Here is a 27511-nt window from a genome sequence, read left to right on the forward strand (position 1 = left end):
TGTCTGTGCAAAGTGTGTGTGTTTGTGTGTTTTTCCTCTCCTGACCGCATGAGTAAGAGTCAGCGATGTATGACGAATGATAACCAGAACGATTATGAGCTGCTAATGGACTAATGAGTGCCCGACGTTAAGCGTGTGTGTGAGTGTGTGGGGAGGGCATCCATGGACATGAATGGTTGCTGTCGGACCCTTGGGTTTACCATCTTTTTTATTTTTTTCATCACTTTCCCTCCCTCCCTTCCTCCATTTCTTCCTCCAGTCCCTTCCCATCTGTCCATCCCCCATCCTCTACTTTCCTCCTGGATACAGACAGAGAATTTATTATGGAGGGGGGGTTTGAACCCGTCCTCACCCCTCCCCTGTTGTCTCCGAGCAGATCAGAGAGGCATTCTTGGGGTGTGTGTGTGTGTGTGTGTGTGTGTGTGTGTGTGTGTGTGTGTGTGTGTGTGTGTGTGTGTGTGTGTGGAGGTGTTCCCCATTAATCCTCTCCACCAACTGTGTGACCATGCTATGACGGGACACACATGCTCTAAACTAGACGTCATGTGCGACACATGATATTTGACATACTGGCACACACACACACACACACTCCTGGTCAGAGCAGCTTGGAGCCGTAGCAGCGTTATGATTGCCATAAGCGTTTTAGGGTCCTAAGCTGATAATCTGTCTGTTTTGGTATTTGGTGCGCTCCCTCTGCAGCGTCCAACAGCTGGAGGAGACACTATTGGTTCAGGTCTGTGTGTCACGATGTCTTTATGTCTGTCTCTGCCTTTGTTTTCCAGCATGAGATCAACAAGAGCTACAGTTTTGGTGCGTGACACATCCAGTAGCAGCAGGCGTGACAGCTTTCTTCATAGATATTCGTAATAAGTTCTACACATGCTGTCAAAGTTGTGACGGATCTCTCCGCAACAATCACTGCTGCACTTTTCTTGCCAGCCTCCTCCGTCTCTGCCTGTTTGGTTGTCATCTTCTGTTGCCTCTCGCTGTTCTTCCTCGCTGTTTGTGCAGATGTTGTTTTTTGACTTTTCATCTCGCGCAGAATACAGAGCGTTGAATTTCAGCGCTGTGACTCACATAGTCCCAGACACCTTTGTGTCGTTTTGAGAGGAGACTATTTGCACCCTTTGTGATTGGGTTTTTTCTGCTACAAACTCGAGTATTTGGATGCACTGGGAAGTGGCTGTTCCCATTACCTAGCCGCCTGAGGGTGGCTGTGACACACAGCCCTGTGATTACAGATGAACTGAGGAAGAGGAGGGAGGCGGGGGCGGCGACACTGCTTCGTCCTGTGGCTTTTTGAACTGTGCTTCTCCTCCTGCAACGAGATGTGTCCTCAAAGATGTGACGATTATGTTTTAGGTAACGTCATAACTAAGGCTGTCGCAGTTGTTCAAATCCACGATTCAATTCAATTTATTCTATTTTTTTCAGCACTGACGGTTATGTCAGTTATAATTATACTTATAATGATTAGTTGCAGCCCTAGATGTGGTAATGCAGGATGGCCTGGGAGCACTAAAAGTCGCTGGAAGCGGCTGAAAGATTGAATTTTTTATGCCCTTTTTTACCCGTGCTGTAAAGGGAAAAGGTCAACCCAGATTAAAATTCAGTTGTACATTAAAACGGCATTTAGAGCTTGGCCGCTTTCTCCTCGACCTTTCAGTTACCTCTGTTAGCACTGAATAAATCCTCCCGTAGATATGAGGTGTATTATTTGTTTGGCTATCAGAGGCATGGATTAGGATGCACACGATTCATCTGAGCCCCAATTATACTGTCGGTTATGAGTTAATCGTTCTGTGTGAATATCATGAGCTCACACTTTAAGTGATGCCGCTGCACGTCCCTTGTAATCACTTACGCTTAATGGCCGTCGCCTACATACACATAAAGAAATAAATAACGTTCAGCGCGTGGACAACAGGCTCTCAGGTTAAAACACAAGGCGACAACAGGCCGGGAACATTGCGTTTGTTTGTAAGTGGCTCTTGACCCTTTGCACCCGTCCTCCTCTCTCTCACTCTCGTCTTCCCTTCCTGTCTTTATATTAAACTGCAGATAAAAGCAGATGTAAAAACGACAGTAATCCATACAGGAGAGCGCAGCAGTGCCAGATGTGTGCTCCGAGTGTATGTGAACAGCTGTGTAGGGAGAGCAGGCAGGTGAATGAGTTCACATGATGATCAGTTTTAAACGGCACATTGATCGCCAGTGTCTGAATTATCCCTGTTTCTGTCGCTGTCATGTCTGTTTTTGCTGTTTCATCTTCTTACTTATTGCTCGAGTTTTCCTGTAGCAGCTATGCTCACATCAGTGTTCAGAGTTTAAGTATAAAAACTGTTAAATTTCCAGTTTGTTGCTTCCCAAGTGGGCCTGCGAGCTGAGCTTCAAAATTCACTTCGTATCTCCTCAGTGCCTCGCTCCCCTGCTGAGTCTTTACCCCAAACAGTGTGATAATCTCCTCTGTTAGTTGAAATATTTAGCTGTGCAGCCACAGTTTAGGGAGAGGGGGGAACAGTCGTCCCTTCTGGTGCGTTTCTCAGCCGGGGAGAGCTTCTTTCAGGAACATGTGGACGCGTACTTTTCTGTCGTTTTCCTCTCCTGCTGCAGCCTTTTTTCTCCCGTCGTGTGTTTCTTTTTTTGTTCAGCCGCTCAATAAATTGTTATTCTCCTGTTAACATTATGGTAATGGTTTAGTCAAGGCTGCAGGAGGAACGAGTGGGGCAGAAATCCACCGTGACTTCTGTTTGTAAATGACACCCACAGTGTTTAATTCATTGTTGGTGAGGGAGTGTGTGGATTTAAGGCATATTCTCTCAAAGACGTGGAGCACGTGGGCCATGAATGGAGGCCAAAGTGTGTTTATTCGGCTGCCATCATTGAACAATTGTATACTTGAAGCACAAATAGCTGTTTCCTCAATTCAAAGATGGTCATTAGTGCAGTTTTTCATGCATTGTTTTGCCCTTTAAACCTTTTAAATCTCATATGTTACCATCGTCGTTACACAGCCGAGTGGCGGACCTCAAAGTCCTGCCGCCTTCCAGTTATGAGTTCTGACAATAGCTGGCTGCTTTCCCATGGTCGGCTACATCACACATAGCTGTGCAACCCACTGGGCTTGTATTATCACAGTAGCAGCTATCAGTGAAAAGAATGTTTTCTTTTGCTGCTAAAAATAACAAATGGAGCTGAAATAACCGGTGAAACCCTGTTTGAATGGTTTCTGCATTCCAGCGCCGCGGCATAGGTGGTCGCATTCAGGCCGAGCCGCACGTAATGGAGAAATCAAAGTAGTGGGGAAACTGGTTCTCATGCTGGCACAGATGCAAAGGGGGATATTTATATGTCAGCCAGATATGTATCAGAGCAATATGCATGGCACATGGTGGAGAGAGAGAGAGTGGGGGTGGGGATCAGAGGACAGTCTTTCAGGAAGTAAAAGTTGATTCATCAGCCTCTACACACATTTATAGGAGCTCACAGTACTCTTGTTTATGGTGATGAAGGTTCTCAGTCATCCAGGTCATGGTATGGTACCTGGATGACTGAGAACCTTCATCAACATGTTGCTTAACATTTTGGGAGGAATGTCCTTCAACTGGTACGGGACAATGAAAGATGATGCTTGATGCCTACATTACCCACAGTGCAACTCAACTACTGACCACTGGAGACGTGGGTGCATTATTCTAGTTGCGTTTTAGTTGCTAGCCTCAAGCAGAAACGAGGTCGAGTGAGCGTATTTCATTCTAACACCTCCAGATTTGTTTCATTTTTATACTTGATCTTCCTCAGAGTTCACACAGCTTCCCTCTGGGCCGTAACAGGCTTTAAACAACTTTTTTCATTTATGCAACAGCGCTTCCTAACACCTGCAAACACAGTATGATGTATCTAACCAGTGGAGCTCTCCTTTAAGTCTCTCTTGAAGTGTGAACTGACCTTCACAAAAATGAAAGTTTGTCTGTGAGACCTCCAGTAAGTTCGACCGGCTCCACCTCCAGACCTTGATGGTCACAGAAGCTCAGGAGAAAAAGGCTTTTCGAGGAAGTGGGACCCACATCTCCTCGAGGCCCCTGCAGCCAATAATGCAGCGTTCAAAAGCCGCCTGCTGTGTTACGGTGTCACTGTCAGAAATCTGTTCGACTGGTCTACATGGGGACAAACTATTCTTCAGAGTACAAACTGTAATCTGAGTATCAGTGCTCATGATTGACGGGCTGTGGTTAATATGTTTTTATTGCTCTATTGTTTGTTTATAATCCCTGCAAAGCGGCACTGATACTGAGTGGATCATCCTGCTGACTAGTGGCTGTGCAGCAGTATCATAATGTTGTCATGGCGCTTCTTCACTTGGCTGCAGCCTTTAATGACTTTGTTGACAGCATGTGGACACTCAGCGAGAGACGCGTCACGTGCTTTTAACTTAAGCTCCTGTCTCCCCTCTGCCGCTGCTGCTGCTTTCTCCTGCACTGTCTAATAATGTATTAAATGTCATAAAAATAATCTTCGAGTCCATTAATCTGGATTGTGCTTTTACCGCCGTGGCTTACAGTTCTCACGAGTGATTACACGCTGCTCTCCGCTGCTGAAATGTCAGCGGCAGCTGCCTGAGTGTAACTTCAGTCCAGACACGCCTCAGTTAATCTGGTCATCTGTACGTTCAAATTCCACTCCATGTCCTGGCCTTAATTTCTCCGTTGTGCGCTCCCTCACAGGGACACCGATGACCTATAATTTGAATTGGAGTGGCTATAATCACAACATAACGATATGTGGGGAGATTTACTTCCACACTGGGTTGTAAAGAACATGTAGATGCCTTCGAACATGAGGTGGAGAGAAATGAGCTCTGGTTCTTGTTAAATATGGAGGCTCAAAAGAGGAATATTTAGAGTACTAATTGCTTGTGCTGAATGAGGTGACACATAAATGAAACAGGACTGGATCAGCCCAATACACACTCTAATCTGAGAATTCAGTGTCAGATTTCATGTTTGCGTGTTTGAATTTCTTGGCAACATCTCTGACCTGTCTCGACTTCCATGTGATGGAGCTGGCACTGGCCTCGTTTCACATCCACACACACACACACAAACGCACACAGCACAGTCTGTTCAATTCCCACACTTTGGCACTCACACAACAGTCACGTCCCCTCCGCAAACACATCAGATGACTGGTGTAACCATCAGCTGATTCTGGTTAATATTATGTATAGTCTGGAGCGTCTAAACCAGTTTAATGTTGACCTACAAAATCTTTGCTTGTTTTTCAGTAAATCATTGGCCACGGGAGGACATCCGAGATCAGATGAATCTTATTTGGGTCACGATTTCAGGAAGCATGATTATTTCTGGTCAGAAAATCTCCTGATACACAAGGTTGAAGCATAAAGGAACAAAAAAATGATTCTTTTAAACAGTGATTTGAGGAAATGGGCTTATTTTCTTTCTGGCCACAAATTTGGTACAGTAAATATGAAACTAATGCTAGCAGACAGTTAGCTTAGCTTAGTTTAGTGCTGGGAACAAGTGGGGGGTTAAACATGAGACAATAACATGTTAATTATTGAGCTGCTGATAGGCGAACATTTTTACCATTTGAAAGAGCTAAATAAGCTGTTTTGCTCCGTCTCCAGTTAATATGCTAACTAAGCTAACCTGCAGCTGGTGGTAGCTTAATTAGCATACAGACATGAGAGTGGTATCTCTTTTTGGCAAATATATTAAAGCTTTTCCCTTATCCCATTATCATATTCAAACTCAAAACAAATAGGGGGCAGCATGTCACTGGAGTAACTGCTAACAACTGCTAACTGTAGCTGTCTGTTAGCTCAGTTAGCTGTGCTGCTAGCAGTCTGGACTGGGAGTTCAAGGAACAGGGGGAGTGTTGGTGTTTACACGGCTTGCACTAGAGCCTTAGACTGGGACGGGTTAGAGCTAACTTTGCAACACGTAGCCTGAACGCCATATTGTCATATTCTGTTGATAATTTAAGTTAATTTTTAAACGTTTTCAACTAAATTTCTTTGGTATTTGAACCTTTAACACATGTCTTGATAAATCGTCACATCTTTAAATGTAGCAGTGTGCGATTTTTGTTATTATTTCTTACTTTTCATTTTGTGTGGGGTCCCACAAGCTGACTTGTGAAATGTGTCATCACTTACTTTGTCTTTGCCGTGTGTCTTTGTTGTTTTAGTCAAACATTTGTGTTCCTTCAGGCATTTTCCACACACTGTGACTAATATAAAGAGGCATTGTTCACATCTGTAGAGATGACTTTTGACCAAGCTATTGATTCTTTTTGTATACCGTGCATACCTGCATCGAACAGGTTGTGTTGAAACTTCTGTACTGCCCATTGTGTCTATTGTGTGCTGTGTCTCTGTTATGTGTGATGGGACTGCTGGAGCCGGTGACTCTTTAGTGAGAGTGTAAGAACGTCCTCCCACAGGTGACGGAGTAGAGGTGACTACATCCATAACAGGGTCTCTATTCTCAGCTTCAAAGCTTTCGGGGAATTCCCGGCTGTCAGCGTCACTGTCAGGTCTAGTTATTTACAACATCTTCCCGTGTGTGTGTGGACATGTTGAGGAGTTATGAATGCTGGTAACCAGAGGAAGATTAGTTTACACTTACGAAGTCAAGCGAGCGTGTTTGTTGTCTGGATTTAATTTCACTTCTTCACACTTATGAACTAGACTCTAACCACTATATTTGTTGGTTGATTTTATTGTGCGATATTGGCTTATCAGAGATATATCAGTATCAGCGTATCTTTTTTTAAAAGAATATAATGCAAAATAAAGATACTTGGGCTCATTTCTAATTATTAAATTCCCAGTGAAGTTTATTGTTTCAGTTCACTGGAGTCATTTTAGACAACAATATTTGACAGCTTGTTTTTGCTGCCTCTATATAGGGGCAGCAAAAACAAGCTGTCACAATAGCATTAGACATTCTATTACCTTTTAACTTGATATGGCTGACACATTGGCAAACTGTCGGCTTGTTATACATCCAGCAGATGCAGAGCAGTATCAGCATTCATCCTTTTGTCCATCTGATCCATCTCTACCAACTATGGTAAAAACAGTAAAGTTGCCTGAAAACCAAAACACAGAGCTGAAAGGTGCTTAAAAAGCTCCACAGAGATGTGGTGATACGGCGACACCTTCAATATGTACACAGACATTTAATCCACTGTGATAATACCTAGATAACTCACAATATGTACATGGACATCTTTTACCAGCAGTGAGCCTTCACAGAGAACTGAGCTAACTGTTCTGTGAACCGTCCTTATTATAAAAAGTGTCCCATCACCACCTCATGAGGTGATATTGGCATATTTCTCCTCAGCGCTGTCAACCCGAAAACCACTTCCTCCCTTTCCCTCTTCTTCTCTTTCCCCTTTAGCACCTCTGAGAAGCCTTTCAGTGAAGATGAATGAGCACTCCTTCCTCAGAAAGGCTTTTCCTCAGCACTGAGGATAATGAGGCTCTCGTCCTGGAGTCATTTCGCCTTGTAAAAGTAGCTATAAATGGCCAAACCCTGAATTCAGAAGAAGCAATATCATGATCTTATCCGCTGTACAGTTCTGTAGAAGCAAATTTGCATATGCACCGCTCTGGTGTCATCCTTCGTAAACATAACTGTGCTTGTGATTACTTGCCTGCGTGTGTGTTCTGCAGGCAGATTTGCCGGTGTCGCACACTTTACCTGCGGGGGATTTTGGATTTAAAACATGTTCTTTCCAACACGGTCAACAGGTTAATGGGACGCGTGATGAAAGTGGGATTAAAACATGCTGCCTTTCGTCTCGAGCTTAATCTTGTGCACTTTATGCATGCGTGGAATTATTTAGAAAGTCGGCATGAGTTGAAATTTCAGGACGTCTTGCTGCAGGCTTTAAATCTTTGAGAGTACATTTGAGGGAACTTTTCATTTGCATGCGCTAAGTCGACCAAAGTGAAGCTGCCTTAGTTTCCTCTGAGAGGTTCGTAACACGCTGATGTGCTTCAGTAGAACTAAACTAAAGCTCCGTCAGGTTTCTTGCACTCTTGTTTTAAATTTAGGATTGCGGGATGAAGACAGAAACAATCTTGTGTGTTTTGGCTCTGGGACGGCAGCCGGCAGCCAGTTTTAGCCCGGTCCGGAGCTGCACCAGCGGCTACCCTCCTCACTGAACCAGTTCACACAAACATGTAGCACGAGGGTTAAACCGAGCAGCGTTCAGGCACGCGCTCGCAACCTGCAGGGGTGTGTTGGAACATGTCAGTCCATTTCCAGTCATATGTATACAGTGTATTATCACTGTAATCTCCTGGATTTGTTCCGTTTCAACAGAAGCCGGTCTGTTTGTGTCTTGTAACCAGGCTGCTGCATCTTTTTATACACTTTCTCCTGTCGAGCCTCTCATCATCTGCTGACTGCTTTATTCTTTAATTTCCACCTATTTTTATCTGCGCTTCCTGCCACACGAAAAATACAAAGAAATAAAATTAGAAAGGAAGGGACAATAAAACGCTTTTGATGAAGTTGTGGACACTTTTAAAGCAGCATCTGTAAAAGTTCTGAATATAAAAACAGCTTTTTCCAAATGAAGGATTGGTGCTTTAAAAGCCTCGGCCCTGTAACACGAGGGCGTGTGTCCTACTTCTTGGCAGTTGGCTCATAACCGTTGTTTTACGTAACACACTTCATCCCATTTTGTCTGCTGTTGCCATGGTGAGGCTAATTTATACAGGCATTAAGAATTAGGCTCCTGTTGTTAACACGCACCCGACGCTGGTTTTTGCACATAAATACACACTCATGCACACAATTGGCGTACACACACACACTCAGATGATTCAAGAGGTGAATGTGTGTGTGTGTGTTTATGTGCGTGCAGCTGTTTGGGAGTCTGTGTGAGACTCCTGTGTAAAAGAAAGGAGTGAAGTGGGCACAATGAGCAGTGTATTAATGTGTGTGTTTGTGCAGCAGATGATAAGCTCAGAATGATTGATGTGATTATTAGTGTGAAGAATTTGGAGATGCTGCAGTGTTCGTTTACGCACACTGAATATAGAAGATATTACAGACACATTCCTGTGGTTTAGTTGCAGCTGATTTTGCACATTTTCATCATCTTGACACCTAAACATTCTTCTCCGAGTCGTCTGTTTCACTTTTTGTGATTAAAAAACATCATAAAAAGAGAAAACATCTGACTGATGAAAGAAATCGGTATGAATTTACAGCTTTTTAACTGGATTTAACTCGTCAGTATACTTCTTGGAGAAAGCGAAGGTCTCTGAAATGGTTTCTAAACAATATACATTGAATAAAAAGTGACAACAGAAAGTTAAGGATGAGAAGCAGTGAGAATAAACAATAGGAATAAAGGAGGAAGAAGAAAGTGCGTCACGCTGCCATTGATGAAAAGACGGGAAGTGACCTCGGCTGCAGAGACGTGTGAAAAAATCAATTCAAAATGTCTGAGTCACCTGAACACAAACGTCAAAACATGAATCAACGATTCAAAATTAAAAACAAAACAGCTTGCTGGCTGGAAAGAGAGAGTGAAGTTGTGTGATGGTGCCGCTGTGTGTCATAGATCGATGCTATGAACTGAGGTGCATAACAAAACCTTCCTTAGAAAATGAACTCAGCCTGTTTCTTTATTCTTTCAGTTTTAGAGAGCCAACATCCCACCAAAATCTGACATAACATCCTTAAATATTTATGCAAACGTGAACTCCGAGCACTGCAACTGTCGCTCTCTCTCTCTCTCTTTCTTCGCTCAACCACACGTGCACTACGTACCGTCTTCTTCTTAAAGGAGCCATGCCGCTCTTTCAAGCCCTTACACACTTGAGCCAACGGCTCGCATTTTGAGAAATGCTGACGGTGCCAGTACGGCTTCTCAGATTCTCTTCTTCAGTATTTCGCTGTTTTGTCACGTTTTACCTTCATCAAAAATCGCAGCCTCTCCGATTAGACATATTGCAATTTTTGTTTATATTTGGATCGATTGTGCAGCCCTACTTTCATGTTACTTTCCAATTTCTGTGTTATGATTCTGAATTTCCTCTCAGATTTTTATGTGTGGACCTGTCACCCAGGAAAAGGCTTACTCCAGTTCTGTTCGCAACGTCTGCTGCGTAAATAGCACATAATAAAGAGGAAACATACTGTTGGTGTAGTAAAACAAACTTCAGACATTAATGTCAATAATAGACAATAAACACAACTTTTTCACGCAGTACAGGGCTCTAGTTATTAAACAATTAAGGTTATCAGCATTTCTTGTTGTGTGTGAAGAAAAACATGTTTATTTAATTAAGTTAAAATGTATTATTTGGTGCTAAATGATATGCCGGTGCACATAAATGAAAAGTTAGGAGCACTAGTGCATCACGCAGGTGGAAGCGGTCCATTGAGAGTTGGCTCATCCAGTCAGTGTTGGTCTTCTGTGGCCCAGATCGATATCTCCTTTCCTTCCTGTCCTGCCTTCAGACACTCTCTCATCCCCCATTCACTTATCCAGTCTGTTTCTCACCAGCACTCAGAGCACACACACACACACACACACACACACACACACACACACACACACACACACACACACACACACTCATTGGTGGGACTCATGCATCAATGCACATGGACCTTGGAGAGCTAACAACAAATTGGTATTACATCAGGTGTCCTGCTCTCTGTGCCAGCCCCCCTTCACTAACCGCAGCTCAGCATACTGATCAATCTAATGCTCGCATATTCCACAAAGACGCACGCTCACGCACCTCGTCGAGGGGCATTTAAGGCTGTTAGCGTGAGAGCGCCAGAGAAGAAAGGCCAGTGAATGGACTGAGTGGCAGCAGTATTCAACATGGGTAACGACTGGCACCGAACCAGAACACGCTGCGAGCTGGCATTGTTGTTCCCGTCCTGAAAGCCTCTTTAGACGCGATGAGCGGTGACACTAAGAGGTGCAGAGGAAAGGTTTTTATGATTCAGTGGCTGAGCTCAGCTCTTTGTGAGGGTGTGTGTTTGTGTGTGTGTACGTGTGTGTGTGTGTGTGTGTGTGTGTGTCTTTATACGTGGGAAGCATTAATTCAAATGAGTTTGTTTTGTAGGGGTTGCTGAGGCTGGGAAAGGTTTTGGGAAAATCCAGAAGCCTGGACTTGAGTGTGATTTAACAAACCACTCATGCCAAAATGGAAAAACACTTTAAAGCTGCTGTTTGTAAGTTAGTTGATTTTTCAGTCTCATTCCCAACTTGTCAAATACTGACGCTTTGGGATGGCGGCAACAGACTTACCAACAGGAGCTTTAATTAGTTTAAAACTGGCTAAATTTTCTTTAACTTTGAGTAATTAAATATATATTTATAAATGTATATATTCAATCCGGAGCTGCAACTAACTAAAACCCAAAATGACCTCTTCAAATGTCTTTTTGTCAGACTATCAATCCAAAACCTAAATATATTCGACTTCTCGTCATATCTGACCGAGAAAAGTAGCAAATCCTCACATTTGAGCTGCTGGAAATAGAGAATGTTTGACATTCTTGCTTTAAAAATAGAGCAGAGTGGGTACTCGGTTAAAATGAGTGTCCACTACAGATGACGCATTTCGCATTAATACATTAAATGCATTAATGTAAAATGCGTCATGTCTGTACGCATGGTGAAGGAAAATCCTCATTGGTTAGCTCACGGATGTTTATAAAAACTTAATCTTTAAATAGTTCTCTCATTAACATTGATCTGAAGCTCAACTCTGAGGCTGTTCTGTAGATATTTGTGAATGAATAGCGAGATCATCCCGCCCACTACCGATATAAGCATCACGCATGTCTGGATCTGGATTAGAGCACGGATACCTGACCCCAACAGGTCGGGACCGTCACATCATAGACTTAAAACAAACATATTTGTGTCATTGCCTTTTCACAGTAATCTTCACTGTACATGTCTGTAATCAGGGCAAACAGGCACGCTGTCACCATGGCAACAACCGCTTGTCAAGGTAACACAAAGTCAGGTTTGGATTTGGAAAGCGCCTGTCGAGTTCAGGTAGAAACATTTGTCTGGATGTACGTTTCTCATCTGGATTAAGATAATTTTGGTCGGTGGAACAGGAGAAGATAATCGTCTACTTGCTCATTTCTATTTTTAAAAAATGGCTGATAATTGGTTTAATCATTATGCTGATTTGCAATAAACAAACAGCAAAAGCTAAAACACAGGTGCTGGCCTCATTACTGAGGGAGAGAATGAAACAAGATGATTATCTTTTTATAAAGTTCCTCATCTATCCTGCAGCGGGTGGTTGAGACCCTGAAAACTGAATGTAGGACAAAGGGAGTTAATTTCGTGAAATCTCCCCCCGTACAGTCAGCATTAAATTTTAGTGAGCGCACTGTGTAACTCTGAGGTAAATATGAAGCCGTCTCCCCTGTTTGAGCTGCGTGAGTGCTGGTATTTCCACATGTATTCTCCGATGACAGTCGTTCTCTGTTATTCCCTCGGGTCCTCATCATGAGCAGAGCTACGCGCTTGTACCATTTGGGAACATTGAAGAGACTGAAACTGAACAGGCTGTAGTTTTCAAGTGTCCACATCTTCTCCTCCTTTAATGGTTTAGCTTCGTCTAAATCTACTGGAAGTCTTCAGGACACGGGCGTAAGTGCAGAGAACAGTGTCCAGCCTGTTCAGAGCATTAGGTAACAAAATGTACCATCATGTGCCACCCACCGCTCTTCTTTTAGGAGAGTGAGTCAGAAAGTCAGAGAGGCAGAAGACTGTGCTGTTGAGCTTCCAGAGACGAAAATGGACCAAAACGCTTCAGAGCATTAAGGCAAATTGCTGCTCTCCTGTTTTGCCTGCTGCCAACTGTGGGGAGACGATAATGCAATATTACTGAGTGCCTTTCAGCAGAATAACATCATGATGACATGATCGTATAAATTCTGTCCACTTGTCCAAATGAATGATGTATCTAAAAACTGACAATATTAGTTAGTAAACATCCACCCTCACTGGTCTCATGTTCTAGAAATAGAAAACAAGACATGGACAAGACAGTTTAGTATTTACTGACTGGCAACAGCTAGCTTAGCCACGGTGACTGCACACAAGTCTTATCCTCGCAGCCCTCCAACTCTGAGCAAGCTAAGCAAGCAAGCTAAGAATCTACAACATGTAAATTAAACACATTTGGAGCAACCAGGAGTCACATTTCTCCTCCCTTCCTGCTCCTGCTTTAGCCCGAGAAGTGATTTGTGCAGCTTTAATACTTTTGTGACATTGTTTTCACCTTTTATTGAAGAAAATGAAAGAAAATTAAGCGTGTTTATCGTGAAAATAGCGGCGCTTTGATCACAACCCCGGTCAAGAGCATTTTTAGTTTAAGGTGTAGAAACCAAACGAGATATTTTTGGCCACATTTAACCAATCAAACCGGACCATGCTGTTCCAAACCAGACGTCCATCCAGCCAATGGTCCAGATGATTCATTTACTGACTCACAGCCATCAGACTCCTCGGTGTTTAAGTGAGATAGCTGCTATAAATAGTCTGAACAGTATCAGTCTCACCGACCTATTGTCCCCCCGACCACAAAACAAGGCTCTAGTCTTTCCTCGGGCCCTGTACCCGCTCTTTGTGTGGCTCCCTGTCATACGGACCAAAGGAGACGGTATCAGGTGGCTCAATCCCTTGTAGCGCTGAGGTGTCTGTGGACGGCTGTGTGTGTGTGTGTGTGTGTGTGTGTGTGTGTGTGTGTGTGTGTGTGTGTGTGCGTTTGTTTATTGTATGATGAAACGAGCCCGGCCCTGCCCCCCACCCACACAGAGGCAGTCTGTCCTCTGGAGAAGAAAGATGGATGGATCAGTGGAAAAAAATGAGCATTACAAACAGAGTGACACACACAAACAATAAACACGCAGTGTTTTGCTCATCACTTCATTTGGCAAAGTTGTTAAACTGGTAGCTCTGCGGGATTATTTGTCTCGTTTGTGTGTGAGGCAGAGACGCCGAGGAGAGTTGAACGGTGAGGCTTCGCAGGCCGACTCCTCTGCTTGTTAGAAGAGTTTAATTTGATTTGACAAATCTGTCTCTCTCCTCTGGGCACTTCTGTGTTATACTATACTTTTCCTGCAGCTCGGTTGTGAAATGGCGCAGATTAAAAAGACAGAGATGACACTTCCACTTCCTCACTACAATGTTTACAGTCGTCACACTGAGATCAGCACGTTGGTCAGTGGAGCTGAAGTTTTGCTCCATTCAGGATTTTCATCTGCAGGTTTGACTCATGAATGTTTGGATCGTTGAACGTGTTGAGAAAGATGAGGGATCTCGTCTCGTTTACACAGAACGTTGTGTTTTTCATTTCTGTCTCTCTTACTTTGCGGTTAAAGAATACAACTTTGCAAAACTGATTTGACTCAACCCAAAAAATCTGCTGCTGATACGTCTTTTTCACAAATTTATAATCTCATGTTACTCATTACTCACATGAGGCCAGAGGTTGCTGTGGCATAGAAGAGCGCTGATGGAGGAAACACTGAGTTTTATAGTGATATTAATGGTAAACTGGACCCAATACTGCAGCAGATTGTCGCCTCCCTGCTTCATCTGTCATTAAGCATTGTTCCCTGAACTGCCCTTCATGTTTAAATGTCAACCTGCTGCCATTAGCATCCATCTGGACTAAATCTTAACCTGGTCGTTGAAGCTGTGAAGCTCTGGACACCTCACCTCTGCTTCATCATCATCCGACAGCCGTACGGGAACGATTCTCTTTCTATTTTCAGCTCGTTCCCAAAGCGCCCGCGTGAGTCGCTCCACATCTTCAGCTTGAAAAGGTCTGAAGGTCTGAAATCTGACGGGCTGCAGCAGCTAAATATAGACACGCTGATAAAAGATGTCTTAACTTTAGGAGAGGCTGATTAGATAACTGGGCTCACTGAAGGGTCTGGAGTGGTTTTCTTGGAATTTATTAGACATAAATTAGATTTGTGAGGGCAAACATGGCCTTTAAAGCTGCAGCAGATCTGTGGTCTAATCCTCAAGTATGTTGTGACTTCTGCTTGTGCCACTTCTATGGCTTTTAAACAGCTGTCAGTCATATGAATTACATTTTATAGGAGTTGAAGCACACACAACAGGAAAGTGACAAGAGTCGTGTTTTGTGACACCCGCCTGAGGACGGAAACAGTAACAACTGAGGTATGTTTGCAGCTGATTGGTGACAGAGGAGTTGAGACATGTTAGTACAGGCTCTGAATGCTGCTCATCCACATCTCAAGCTGCGCCAACAGAGCCTATTTTGTTCTGCGTTGTACAAATCCTCCCCGCACTCCAATTCACCCCTCTGTCAACATGGTTCAGGTGTTAATTGAGTTCAGAAGATGCTTTCGTTGTGCTCATGACTCTGAGTCCTTCTCTTGCCGACGGCGGATTTGCATGTAATGGATCTGTGTCTGTTTATTCTTCAGGTGTGTCGTCCCGCGTCCCGGAGATCATGGCGGCCGGCACCCACTCCCCCGGAGGACCCAATGGTATAATCCGGAGTCAGTCCTTCGCCGGTTTCAGCACGCTACAGGAGCGACGCTCTCGGTAAGGATGAACCTTTAAAAACTGTTAGTCAGGTGATGTTACTCATTTCTGAAATGACAATGGAGGTCAGAGTGTGATCGAGCGCATTTCTTCTAAACTCTGAGGCAAATTGATTTTCCACAGCCAGTTTAAAGCGTCATGTTCTCAGAAAAAGTATTGATTTTGAGGTGAAGCTCAAAAACATGTTAATGATCAATGATTTAGTAAATTATCAGCATTTAATCGAATGAACGTTTGACAGTAGATCAGGCATTAACAGACTGTTTTATCATTATGATAAACATTTTTGTATATTACTTATTTTAAAGCATCATTATGTAACTTTTCAGCCTTAAAATAACAGCTTCAGAATCATGTTGATGGTACGGTGTCTGTGGTGTCTCTGTCTCTATCACTCTGCACTGTGTAACTTCAGTGAGAGGGAAGGATCACAGCGTTTACTTTAACATACAAGTTTTCAACACATAACATTGTTATGATGTAATGTGTTTTGTTTGTAGTTAGCACCTACATTACGTCTGACAAGTTGTTACAGAGCTGGGATTTACTACGGAAATTCAAGTTGCTCTCTTTTACCGCACTAAGATGAGCTTATCTGCCTTGTTAACTTATGTAAAATCACTTCAAACTCGACATAAATGAAATAAAACTCGATAGAACACACGGTCGAAATATATCCTTGATTCACAGAGTGAGACGTGACAGTATTTCAGCTCTTCACGCCAACGGCCGACTCTCCCTCATACTTCTCCTGTCCCTGCTTGTTGTATTTTCTCGTCCCTGGCATCAGTGCCGCTGTAAATCACCTCTGTACCTAATCCCCTATTGTCAAACTATCATCTGTCGGTCGCAGACGCTGTGTTCACTCCCAATGTGACGTCCAGTGTCAGTGTATTTTTCTCACGCCAGAAACATGCTGGATTACTTGCTCTTTATTTGTTCTTTTCACAAACTCAACTGACCTTTAGGGCTAAAAACAGGGAGACAACGTCCTCTTTTTTTCAGGTGAATCTTAAAACACTCTTACATAACTTGTGTCCTCAGATGACGTAGTGAAATCGCTGCTGTAAAAGCAGTAACCATAGTAACTTGACTGCCATTCATTCACTGCTGCTCTGACACCTTGTGAATCGATGGAAAGTCAGTGATTTTGTAGGTGAGAAGAGACGGATGTTCAAGCCTAGAAAGAGGATTTAAAGAAAAGGGGCGCAACTCACTCCTCAGAAAGTATTCTTTGAAATTAAACTATGTAAATGCCTAAAACATAAAACTTTTAATTTCCTTGCCACTTTGATGTTTTTGTAAAATGTCTTATTCAATAATCCCTCACTGTAACCAGACCTTGATGCAGAACATCACTCACAGAGAAAGAAGAAGCTCACTGACACGTTAATCTGGTTCCAAACTTCACGACGATCAACGAGCCACAGCAAGTCTCAAGATCCCGTAAAGAAACTGAATTCTTGAGGGCTGATCAGCACTCGATTGTATAACCGCACAGCTCACTCAGCTTCCTGTTACTTGTCTCGTTCATATACAGAAGTTGGAGTCTGATAAGAGTTTATCTGTGACGGCTCTCGCTCCATTATCACAAGACAAAGCTCACATCCCGAAATATATCTCTTTCGATCTCAGACTGCAGGCTGTCGATGCCTGGTCCTCCTCAGCAGCCCCGGTCCTGCTGAGAGAACCTGTTTGAAGACCGTTCCCCCTCTTTTCTCTCTGCTCAGACAGTGAAAGGGGTAATTGGTTGGTATGACTCAGGCGTGTGGGCGACTGACAGCGACTGACAAGTAACCATTCTGATAATGAGCGAGGTGGAAAGCAAGAGATGTGGCGTCTGAGGCCACTTCAGTATGTCAGTGTTATTGAGGAGGGACCGTCCATGTGTGAACCCATGTGCATTTACGCATGCATGCATACTGCAAGGCTGCAGATTCCCAATTATAAGTCAGTATGAAATCGTCTTTGCATCATATGTGTATTTCTGCCAAGACACCCCTCTTCACTACAGCTTGCGTGACCCCCAAGGCTACGCAGCGCTCTCATTCAGCGTTGCCCTACATTTGTGGCAGCTTAGCTCAACTTGTGCTGCGTTCTCCCGGCATGCTGCGAGACGCGGCGCACTCCAACTTGCTGAGCGCTGGAATTGGTTGTCGTCGCCGTGTCCCTGAGATGACTCTGAGGATTGTTTCATTAAGTCGAGAGAAATGTCATTTGTCAGCTAAATCTGTAATGGTTTTAAAGGCTGAAATGTGCATGAGCGGGTAAGATGAGCATGACCTAAAATGGGTTGATGTGAGGTGAGAAAGCTAAACTGGCTTTTTTTTCCTTTATTTGAGCATAGAAACCAGGCTTAGACATGGTGCTGAAAACACTTTCGAGTTCTCAATCAACAATTTTGATCATTTGTGAAGCATTTGAAGTGATTTATCAAGCAATGTTGCTGATTTTAGCTTTAGATTAAGCTGCTTTACTCTTCGTTTTTGCACTGTTCTGTTGGTCGGACAAACAAGCCATTAAAAAATCAATTGACAGATGAGTTGATAATGAAAATAGAAAACGAGTTGCAGCCCTGCTTGGACATCAAACATCAGGATATTGAGAAATGATCGGTCTGTGGGTACAGCACATTTATAGAGCTGCAACAATCATTTAATCAATCATCCTGTCGTCCGTCTGTCTGATTCTTGTGAGCCTGATATCTCAAGAACTGATGACTCCAGGATGAACTGATCAGAATTCGATGGCCAAAGGTCAAAGTTCAAGATCACTGTGACCTCACAAAATATTTTATTTTGGCCATACCTCAGAATATGACGATAAAATTCTACACACAAATGTCAAATAGGATAAAATGATGAAGTCGAAGTCCAAAAGGTCAAAGGTTAAATGCACCGTGACGTCATAATATTCTGTGAAAAACAATTCTGGCCATTATTGAATGCCACAGCTCTGGAACAGCATCTTGACTAGTGTGTGGAGGTGTACAACAGCAAGGTGGTAGTTTGTGTGTATTCCTGCTGACAAACCAGCTAAACCAAAAAACAAATGGTGGAAACCTAACCTCCTTGGCAGATGTAATACTTTTGGTGATGGTTTGATCCCATCCCAACATCCCTTTTCAATCAAAAATACCTCTTAATTTGATTTGAAAATGTGTTTTTTCTGCTACGACTTCTTGTTTTACATTGTAGTGAACTGAATATTTTGGGGTACTGGACTATTAGTCAGACAAAATAAGACTTATGGTGACGCCTCTGAGAAGTTGTGACAGGCATTTTTCGAGCTTTTCTGATGTTTTTTAGTCCAAACGATTAATTCATAAATTGGAAAAATAATCAGGTGAATTCATTATGAAAATATATTTAGTTGCCGCCTTGAACTACATACGAGATGCCATATAAGGAATCGAATGTCGTTGCCTTTTATACAAATATATCATCTTACAATCTGTTTTACTCCAACTACATTTTTTGGCATTTTGTTGGCAGTCATGCTGTTGTTAGTCAACTGCTGGAGGACTGTGAGGAAGAGAGTGAATGTCATTGATTGCCAGGGGTGTGATTGTGCTTCAGTGTGTGTGTGTGTGTGTGTGTGTGTGTGTGTGTGTGCGTGTGCGTGTGCGTGTGCGTGTGCTCCAGCAGAAGATAAATAGCAGCCTAACACAGGTCAAACACAGAAAATGGGGGTTGTGAGAAGCACATGTTTGCCTGTGTTCACAGATATGTGTGCATACTTGTGATGCAGCACACTGCTGTGACTGATGAAGAGGTTCGCTGCTGTGTTTTAGTCAAGGATATTTGAATAATATTTAGGTTAAATGCGTCAGTCCTGTGTGACTGAGTTATCTCGGTGTGGAAACACTCGACGATCCCGCTCCATCAGACAAATGAGATTAATTCATGCTGAGACTGGCTCAAGGGCAAGTTCAGGAGGCTGTAAAATGATACAGAAATTTCATCTAACATTACGTTGTCTCATGCAGCTGCAGGCCTGGCTATCTGAAATTCAGTGGAAATCCCATGCTAAATATTTAACGAGATGTAATGTTGTGTCTGTGTGAGTTACTGCGAATCAGAGATCTTCAAAGCCAGAGCAGACCTTCGACAAACTGAACAAAAAAAACCTTTCCAATCCCCCAATCAAGTTTGGGCATGATCATGCTTTCAGTTTTCATTCTGGGGGCTTTAGCGAGTGTAAACAGCAATAGTTTTGTCATATTTGTCTGTATTTGTTTACATTTTGGCTAAGCTGCAGCATAAAAAGCATGCCGAACTAGCTATTAGAAGTTCCTTTTTGCAATGTGCTCATGAGCGTACAGACGGTTATCACTGGATTACTTTGATCCTGAAAAAAATACTAAAATGTGATGATTCCCAGTTAAGTTCTGCAGTTTTTAGGAGTGTCTTTTTATCCATTCATTCTACATAAATCTACAGATGTTAAGTTGCAGTGAAATATGTGCATCATGTGTTCAGATTTGATAGAATTATACCTTTTAGTCTTTAGTAGATGTTTAATTGACTGTATGAAGATCAACTGCTGGAGATCGTTGTTTGCAGTCCAGAAATATTTTGTTCATGTTTCTACATTTAGAAGTGTTTTGGATCAATTTGTTTGGCTGTTTTATTTAGTAAAATTTAAATGAATTTATGACACAATTTCAACATTTTTATAATTATTGTGGTTTATTGACATAGATAGATTGACCTTTTAGCTTAGGTTGTACAGATTTTAGGGATGTGAAGCATTTGAAGATACTCCCAGAAATGATATCACAACAAACAGAAATAGTTTCCACTGTCTTTTTGAAGTTTGAAAATGATTTACATCGTTGCACAGGCGACTAAAAGAAAGTTTTCTGCACACAGGGGACCCTCTAGTGCACTCACTGACGTGTTTGTGTGTGTGTTTGCTTCCGTGTGTGTAGGTGTAACTCCTTCATGGGGAACACGGCGGTGCAGAAGAAGCCTCAGTCGAAGCCAAAGAAGCCCCACCTGTCAGGACACAAGGGAGGCAGCAGCTCCAGAGAGCCGCAGCCCAAAAGACTGGAGGAAGTTTACAATGCACTCAAACAAGGCCTGGAGTGAGTTACCTACACACTGATGTACACTAAAACAACTGTGTACACACGCCTCATAAAGTCAAGCAATGAAAAATGTCTTCCTCTTCTATACATAAACTCAAAATGTTCCTGAGTAATGATTTCTTTGTACGTTAGTGGGTGGTTTCAGTCCATAAATGTTAGTAATCTCATTCTGAATGTGTACGTTCACAGCCCATGTTCTGTTTCTTATTTACATTACTGCACAAATGTTAACATACCAATGTGTTTACTGTATACTGCTGTCATTACATGCATATCATTTTCTCGTGGTGTGCTTGCATTGCTGACTGTTATCTTTTTAACCGCACTCTCTTTGTAATTTTCCCTCACGGAGATTGCTACATAATTTGTATAAAAACCTTAAATGCTTTCCTTTCCTTTCACAGTGAATACCTTGAAGTTCATCAGACAGAGCTGGACAAACTCATGTCTCTGATGAAGGACATGAAGAGGAACTCTCGCCTGGTGAGAAGCTACACATCAGTTCACATACAAGCAACAGTTCAATCCTAAATGCGCTTGAGTCAAGCACAAATGTTTTTTAGCAGCAGCGATGGCTGTTTAATGGTGTGTTCACTGCCAGCGAAGTGAGTCTGACCACAGGATCAATTGTGTTTATTTACGTTGCTGGCCTAAGTGTTTATTCGACACAAACAGCCAGGTCACCTCCACGGATCGCTGCTGCACACAGCCTGATAAACGGGAGTGAAGATAAATCCCATTTTTCGGTCGTCACTGAGCTCTCCTCCCCTCGGTTAATGGCTCTGGATCAGACTCTGGTCCAGAGGAAGCCGGAAGCAGCTGAGCAGCAGCTCTGAACCCTCCATCGCTCACCGCTCACTTGCTTATATCTTAAATATCTTACATATGAATACAACAAGAACAAAAGTTTCTGCAGCTGGGATCCCTTTCCAGATCTACTTTATCTTTTATTTTAATAACAATACATCAGATTCAACTAGCATCACAAACCCACACACTGCAAACACATTTTCATTTGTTACAATGCACATAAGGATTCAAGGCTGCACTAGAGTGGATGTTTAATAGGATCTTTTCTTTTGATGCCAGACAACTACAGTCTGCTTTGCATTACTTAAGCGCAGCCTCAGCTGTGCTGTCTTTCTGTACTAACTGTGTGGTTGTGTGTGTGTTTTCTCTCTCCAGGGAGTGCTGTATGATCTTGACAAGGTGAGTTGATGGAGAGGAGGGTCTATGGTAACAACTGCTCCAAGTTTGATGTGTGTTGGGGGAAATCTTTGATGTGAAGAGAGAAAAAAGACTGGAAGGAGGGGAAAAAAATGACTACAGGCAGAAAAAGGAGGGAGAAAGGAGTGAGGGGCTGAATGGATTGAGGAATACTGTAGGAGAAGTGATGAAAGAGGAAGAAAATATGTGAGGGAACAGGAAGAGACGGCTTGAGAGGGATAAGCTGTTAGATACTGGCATTTAAAAACAACACATAGCATTTAACTAGACATTTTGCCAACTTGTGACGTCATTAGCGATCACAAATGTCACTTTTTTGATACGTAAGCTCAGGCTTGCAAACTGCCTCATTATATCCTGTATATAGCATGAACATATGAATCGTTATGTTTGCAGATGTAAACCACATGTAGTCATGGGCACTAGTAAATGATTGTGCCGTTTCTGTCTTTCTGCAGCAAATCAAAACCATCGAGCGGTACATGAGACGTCTGGAGTTTCACATGAGCAAGGTAAGAACTGCCGCGATGGATTGATAGCAGCTGATTTGTTTTTGGCAATTTCTGTGCTTCACTCGGAGAAGCATCCATTAAGTGCTGTTGAAGATTTCACATCACAATGCCGCGTTTCACTTGAAGCCTCTACACATCTGTGACATTGACACTCAGAAACCACAATACTGGTTCAGATTCACAGTCTTGCTCTCTTGCAGAGGGTTTGATAAGGAGATCAATACCATCTTCATATCTGTCTGTTGTGGATGAAGTAGAAGATTTTTCTGGTATCTGATATTATTACACCTGCTCGTAACGTGATTGGCCCACTGGCAGATGCAGACGCAGAATGCTTCTCAAACTGTACACATTCACTGTGCAAATCATGATACAACTACTCAGTCAAAAGTTCACGTTGCTTGTACTTAATTAAAGCGGCATTTTATCGGCCTGTCATATCGAAATGACCAGAAATGTATGCAACACTCCGCATTCTCGAAATGCAATGCAATGCATCACAATGCTATCAGAATGAATGAATGAATGTCCCGTGGACACGTACCACTAACATGGAGACAAGCTTTTGCACCCTGATTTCAGTCTTTATGCTAAGCTAAGCTAACCAGCTGCCGGCTGCAGTTGCATGTCAGTTTCTGTCATCTGAATCCCAGCAAGAAACCAAAGAAAAGCGGCCAGCATCCCAACATCTGGACCTATTTCTTTGACTATTATTGTATTCATGTGCTCGCTCAAGTTTCTAGATTTTCCTCACTTCCTGTTGGTTTCATGTTGAGTTTTTGAGTGACCATGCAGGGTCAGTCCACGCTCCACTGGTTTTTTAAAAAAAAATGTTTTATCAAGTTGGCTCCTGGAGGGATTTTTTCCTTCAGGTTCAGGTTCATGTGTTGATGTATTAGGGAAGTTTCCAGCTGTTTTAATATAAGGTAGGGACACTTTTTTCCTACCTCCTCCTTTGTGTCCTCCTCCATGGTTGCCAGTTGGGGACACTAATCCCCTGCCAGGTCACGCAGCTCTGTGACTTTTTTTTCCACCTCCCCTTCAGTATTCCTGTAATGGTCTCCCACGCTGTGCCTCAAATCAGACGTGACAGCAGGCAATCAGAATACACACACCCAAACAACAGCACCGCTCTGAAGATAACCATGGTTACCCGGAGACGGACCCTTTGAAGTCGCGAGGAGCACAAAGGAGCCATCTATTGGGTGACCGTAACCCTTTATGTTCACATGCATCCTGACGGACAATAAAAACTCACCTTTAGATGTCCATAAACAAGCGCATGTACAGCACAATGCAACAGAACAGACCGTCCTTGGTCAGATTCAAGTGTTTCTGACGGGTTAAAGGCGACGGTGAATCTGGGTCAGAGCGGTTATGAGACTAGACTGAGGAGCGATTGGCAGAGCGGAAATGGAGCGAACACAGAAGAAAGGTCTGATGAGAGTGAAAATAGGTGAGGTTCTCTTAGAAACGCAGGGCTGCATGCGTACTCTGCTTTCACTTTGGTTACAAAGAGAAACAGAAGCAGATTCTGCTTGTTCTGTCTTGTGAGGTTGGAGTTAAAACAAACACGCGCTCGCAGCCTTTCTACTTCACATCCAACACCAGGCTCCTCTGTTCTTTCGGGCTCTGTGCAAAAATAGATTTGAATGTGCTTGTAAATATTTGAAAGAGTGACTGATTTATCTTGTCAGGCAGGTAAAGAGCCTCAAAAGTCAAAGCATAACTAAAAAGTAAGTTAAATCTTGCACTCTCTGTGCTCTTTCATTCTAAATATACACCCGTGCTCCTTTTGCTAAACCCTCATCTTTTCATTCACTGTCTGCCTCTGTGCAGGTTACAGGCTGCAGATGAAATAGTTTAAATAAAGTCTCAAGCGTTTGTATTGAGAACTGAGATTTTACCCTCACGTCTCTGTGAGAACAAACGTTTTATTTTACACAAGTTGACTACAGGAAGTATGATGCTCTGAAAATGTTGGATGCAACTCACAGGGCTTCTCTGTAGACGAGCGCTGGCTCGGTTCGACTCAGTTTGACTCAGCACGTTAGACCAGCACCGCACAGATTTGCATTTACGCTACAAAGGTGTCTTTAACTAGCGATGTGCTTGTCTTGAGTAGCGGTTGTAAATACTCTTCCTCCCCGCAGGAGTATCGAAGAATAGCCACTCGGCTAATTTGGTAATATACACGTTTCACTTCCTATAAATGCCTCGCAATAAAAGTCCGCTGTCGGTAAGTTATATAAATGCTTTTCTTTTGAAGCAGCAAAACCAGAAAGGTGTAACCAGCAGTGACTTAACACAACTCCTGAAACAGCTGAACGCCTTTGCCAATGCTAAATTAACTAACCATGAATGCCCCATGCCTGCCCTCTTACAGCTATTGGCTTTGCACACACACACACACACACACACACACACACACACACACACACACACACACACACACACACACACACACACACACACACACACACACACACACACACAGGACAGGTCCATTTTCCAAACCTCAGCATCAGCAGATAGCTATTGAGTGAGATCAATTGTTGGGTGTCCAGCTAAGAGAATCGGCCAACCACAAAAGCATCGAGGTCAGGAAATTAAATCGCACACACACACACACACACACACACACACACACACAAAGAGCTGGTCTCATCCTTATATAAAGAGTGGCTCTGGTGCAGTGGTACTTATTACAGTAGGTTGATTATTATTCACTTTCAGACAGATAAATGTGCTGTATGTGCACCAGTTCAGAAGGCCAGGTGTGTTGTTGTTAATATGTTGTGTCACGTGTGTGTGTCTGCCAATAAGTAACAAGGGATGTCAGCACAGAAACTACATTTGAGGTCATTTAGGAGCAGTTGATTGTTTGACTGTCAAATGTCAAACAATTATAACCAAATTATATCCAACATATCGTTTTGGGTTCATTAAACTCCCAAATATTAAAATCAGCACTGGCCTCAAAGATCCAGTGTTGGTAAGGTGATAATGTTTCGAGGCTTTTAGCGCTGAGAGCAAAACAGGAAGTGCATGAAGGAGGAGTCAGGAGCATTACCTTAGGGTCCCTCCTCAGTGATCCCTGGAGTATAAATAAAGGTTGATTGATTGAATGTTAGATGACAGAAGTGATTTGTTAACCATAATGTATGTACAAGTACAGTATGTTTAAGAAAAAAGGTAGATAGGGTAAACTTTTTACGCCGTTGTCTTGGTCAGGTCTTCCTCGTGAAAGAGATTCTGAATCTCAGTGGTGAAATAAAGGTTGAATAAAAAAAATATGTACAAGTAGATGGCCACAACAGCACGTGTGCAGGACAATAAGTCTTTACAGTTTCATCCTCACCTCTATTCAGCAGCTGTGAGCTACAATAAGTGTGTACACGTTCGTCAGTGTTAGTGTTCAGGCACAGGCGTGTCTCTTTGTGCAGGACAGCTGCCGTGAAGGATGACTTAACAATCATCCATCAGCAGGTTGTTTGTGTGCGTGTGTGTGTGCATGTGTGTGTGTGTGTCTGTGTGTGTGTCTCTGACTCACATCAGCCTGCTCTTTTGTTCCTATTGGTGCTGCTGGCTGCCTGCAGATGTCCCAGCAGTAATTGGCACACATGGAGGAAGCAGGTGGCACAATACAACCCCTATGATGTCCTGCATGGGACAGGGTCTATGATGTGTGTGTGTGTGTGTGTGTGTGTGGGTTGGCCATAGTTTCAGCAGGGCATCATTAAAGAGATGAGTGACAGAGATTGAAGGTGAGTGGAGCGGCTGCCAGGCGCTTCCTCTTGCCCCGAGAGAGACAGAAAGTGTGTTTGTGTGTTAATCATGTGCCAGATTCAATACAAAATGAGTGTGAATAGTTCGCATGTGATTATTTTTTAATATAGGGCCTTTATGGTCTGCCTTCTTCCCCTGAATGCTAATCTCTCCACCAACACAAACACACACACACGCACACGCCCACAGCTCCACAGAGAGGGGCTTGTGTGTTTGATGCTGTTTGATGTGGCCCGCCTGTTTTAATCTGCTTATAATCACTCGCCCCCTGGCAGAAAGTGTGTGTGTGTGTCTGTCTGTCTATATGTGTGTGTGTGTGTGTGTGTGTGTGTGTGTGTGTGCACCATTATGCTACAATCCAGGATAAAGTCCATATCTTAAGAGGATTCCTGCCATATCCTTAAGATTCTCTGCTCTTATTTTAAACCCCACAGTTTAAAGTCAGATGTACGTTAGATAAAGAGACGATCCTTTAAACCTCCCAGTGATGCTTAAATAAAACCACTTTTACCAAACAAGTATTATTATTGAGGGTTTTTAAAAGGATAAGTTTGCACTGGATTTCAGATTACTAAATAATCACAGCTAAAATGGATATTTCAACACAATGTTATCATCACTCTGGGCATAATTGATTCCCCCAATAAAGAATTTCCCATAATCCCCCACTGGGTCTCTGAGCCAAGAAGGTTTTGTCCTCCTGCTTAGCTGTAATTAATACAGGGACTGTGTGTCCAATAGAGGACTGACTTCAGACTACATTTACATTCAATATCTCGTCACATCTGGTACGAGTTAATTAAAAAGGTTCAGGTGGTTTTTATGGGACGGTGGAGTGGCCCTTACATGAGCACAGCACACTGCTGTCAAACTTTTTTTGTAATTGTGTTTGTAATTCATTTAGAAAACGATAGCTAGCGTTTCCGTGGGATGTTACTGTCATAAAGACAACCGCATGGTTTCAGTTTTTCCTCAACGTAGCAACTACCGACAGCGCAGGACAAAGCATGAGTTTATTCATTGATTACGTCTGTAATGGAGACGTGAAAGTGGATACAGATGGTGCCATGATGACTTGATCGCCACCCAGGCTTTATTTTCCCGGGAGATTTTGTGCCCGGAGGCAGACACAATAGCCTGGTGAAAGTGACATTTCTGAGTGCAGATGGTGTCGTTATTACGTTGTGCAATCAGCATTTACTTCATGATCATAAGTTACAGCTAAAAACTTGTCTATTGCCAGTTTAAGAAAAAAAATGTCTCC

General features: G+C 42.9%; 1 protein-coding gene across 3 annotated transcripts in view; it reads left to right on the plus strand.

The window, feature by feature from the left end:
- The window catches only part of ripor2 (RHO family interacting cell polarization regulator 2), a 68204-nt gene that overhangs the window by 27203 nt on the left and 13490 nt on the right, over positions 1–27511 (plus strand). For all 3 annotated transcript variants that reach the window (XM_084379383.1, XM_084379384.1, XM_084379385.1), the window contains exons 2-6: positions 15507–15627; positions 20561–20716; positions 21124–21202; positions 21905–21928; positions 22405–22458. In XM_084379383.1, coding sequence (XP_084235509.1) covers positions 15507–15627; positions 20561–20716; positions 21124–21202; positions 21905–21928; positions 22405–22458 — 434 coding nt within the window. The remainder of the gene's footprint in view (positions 1–15506; positions 15628–20560; positions 20717–21123; positions 21203–21904; positions 21929–22404; positions 22459–27511) is intronic.

The sequence above is a fragment of the Pagrus pagrus genome (genome assembly GCF_965226575.1).
Source record: "Pagrus pagrus genome assembly, chromosome: 17".
In the NCBI taxonomy this organism is placed as follows: Eukaryota; Metazoa; Chordata; class Actinopteri; order Spariformes; family Sparidae; genus Pagrus; species Pagrus pagrus.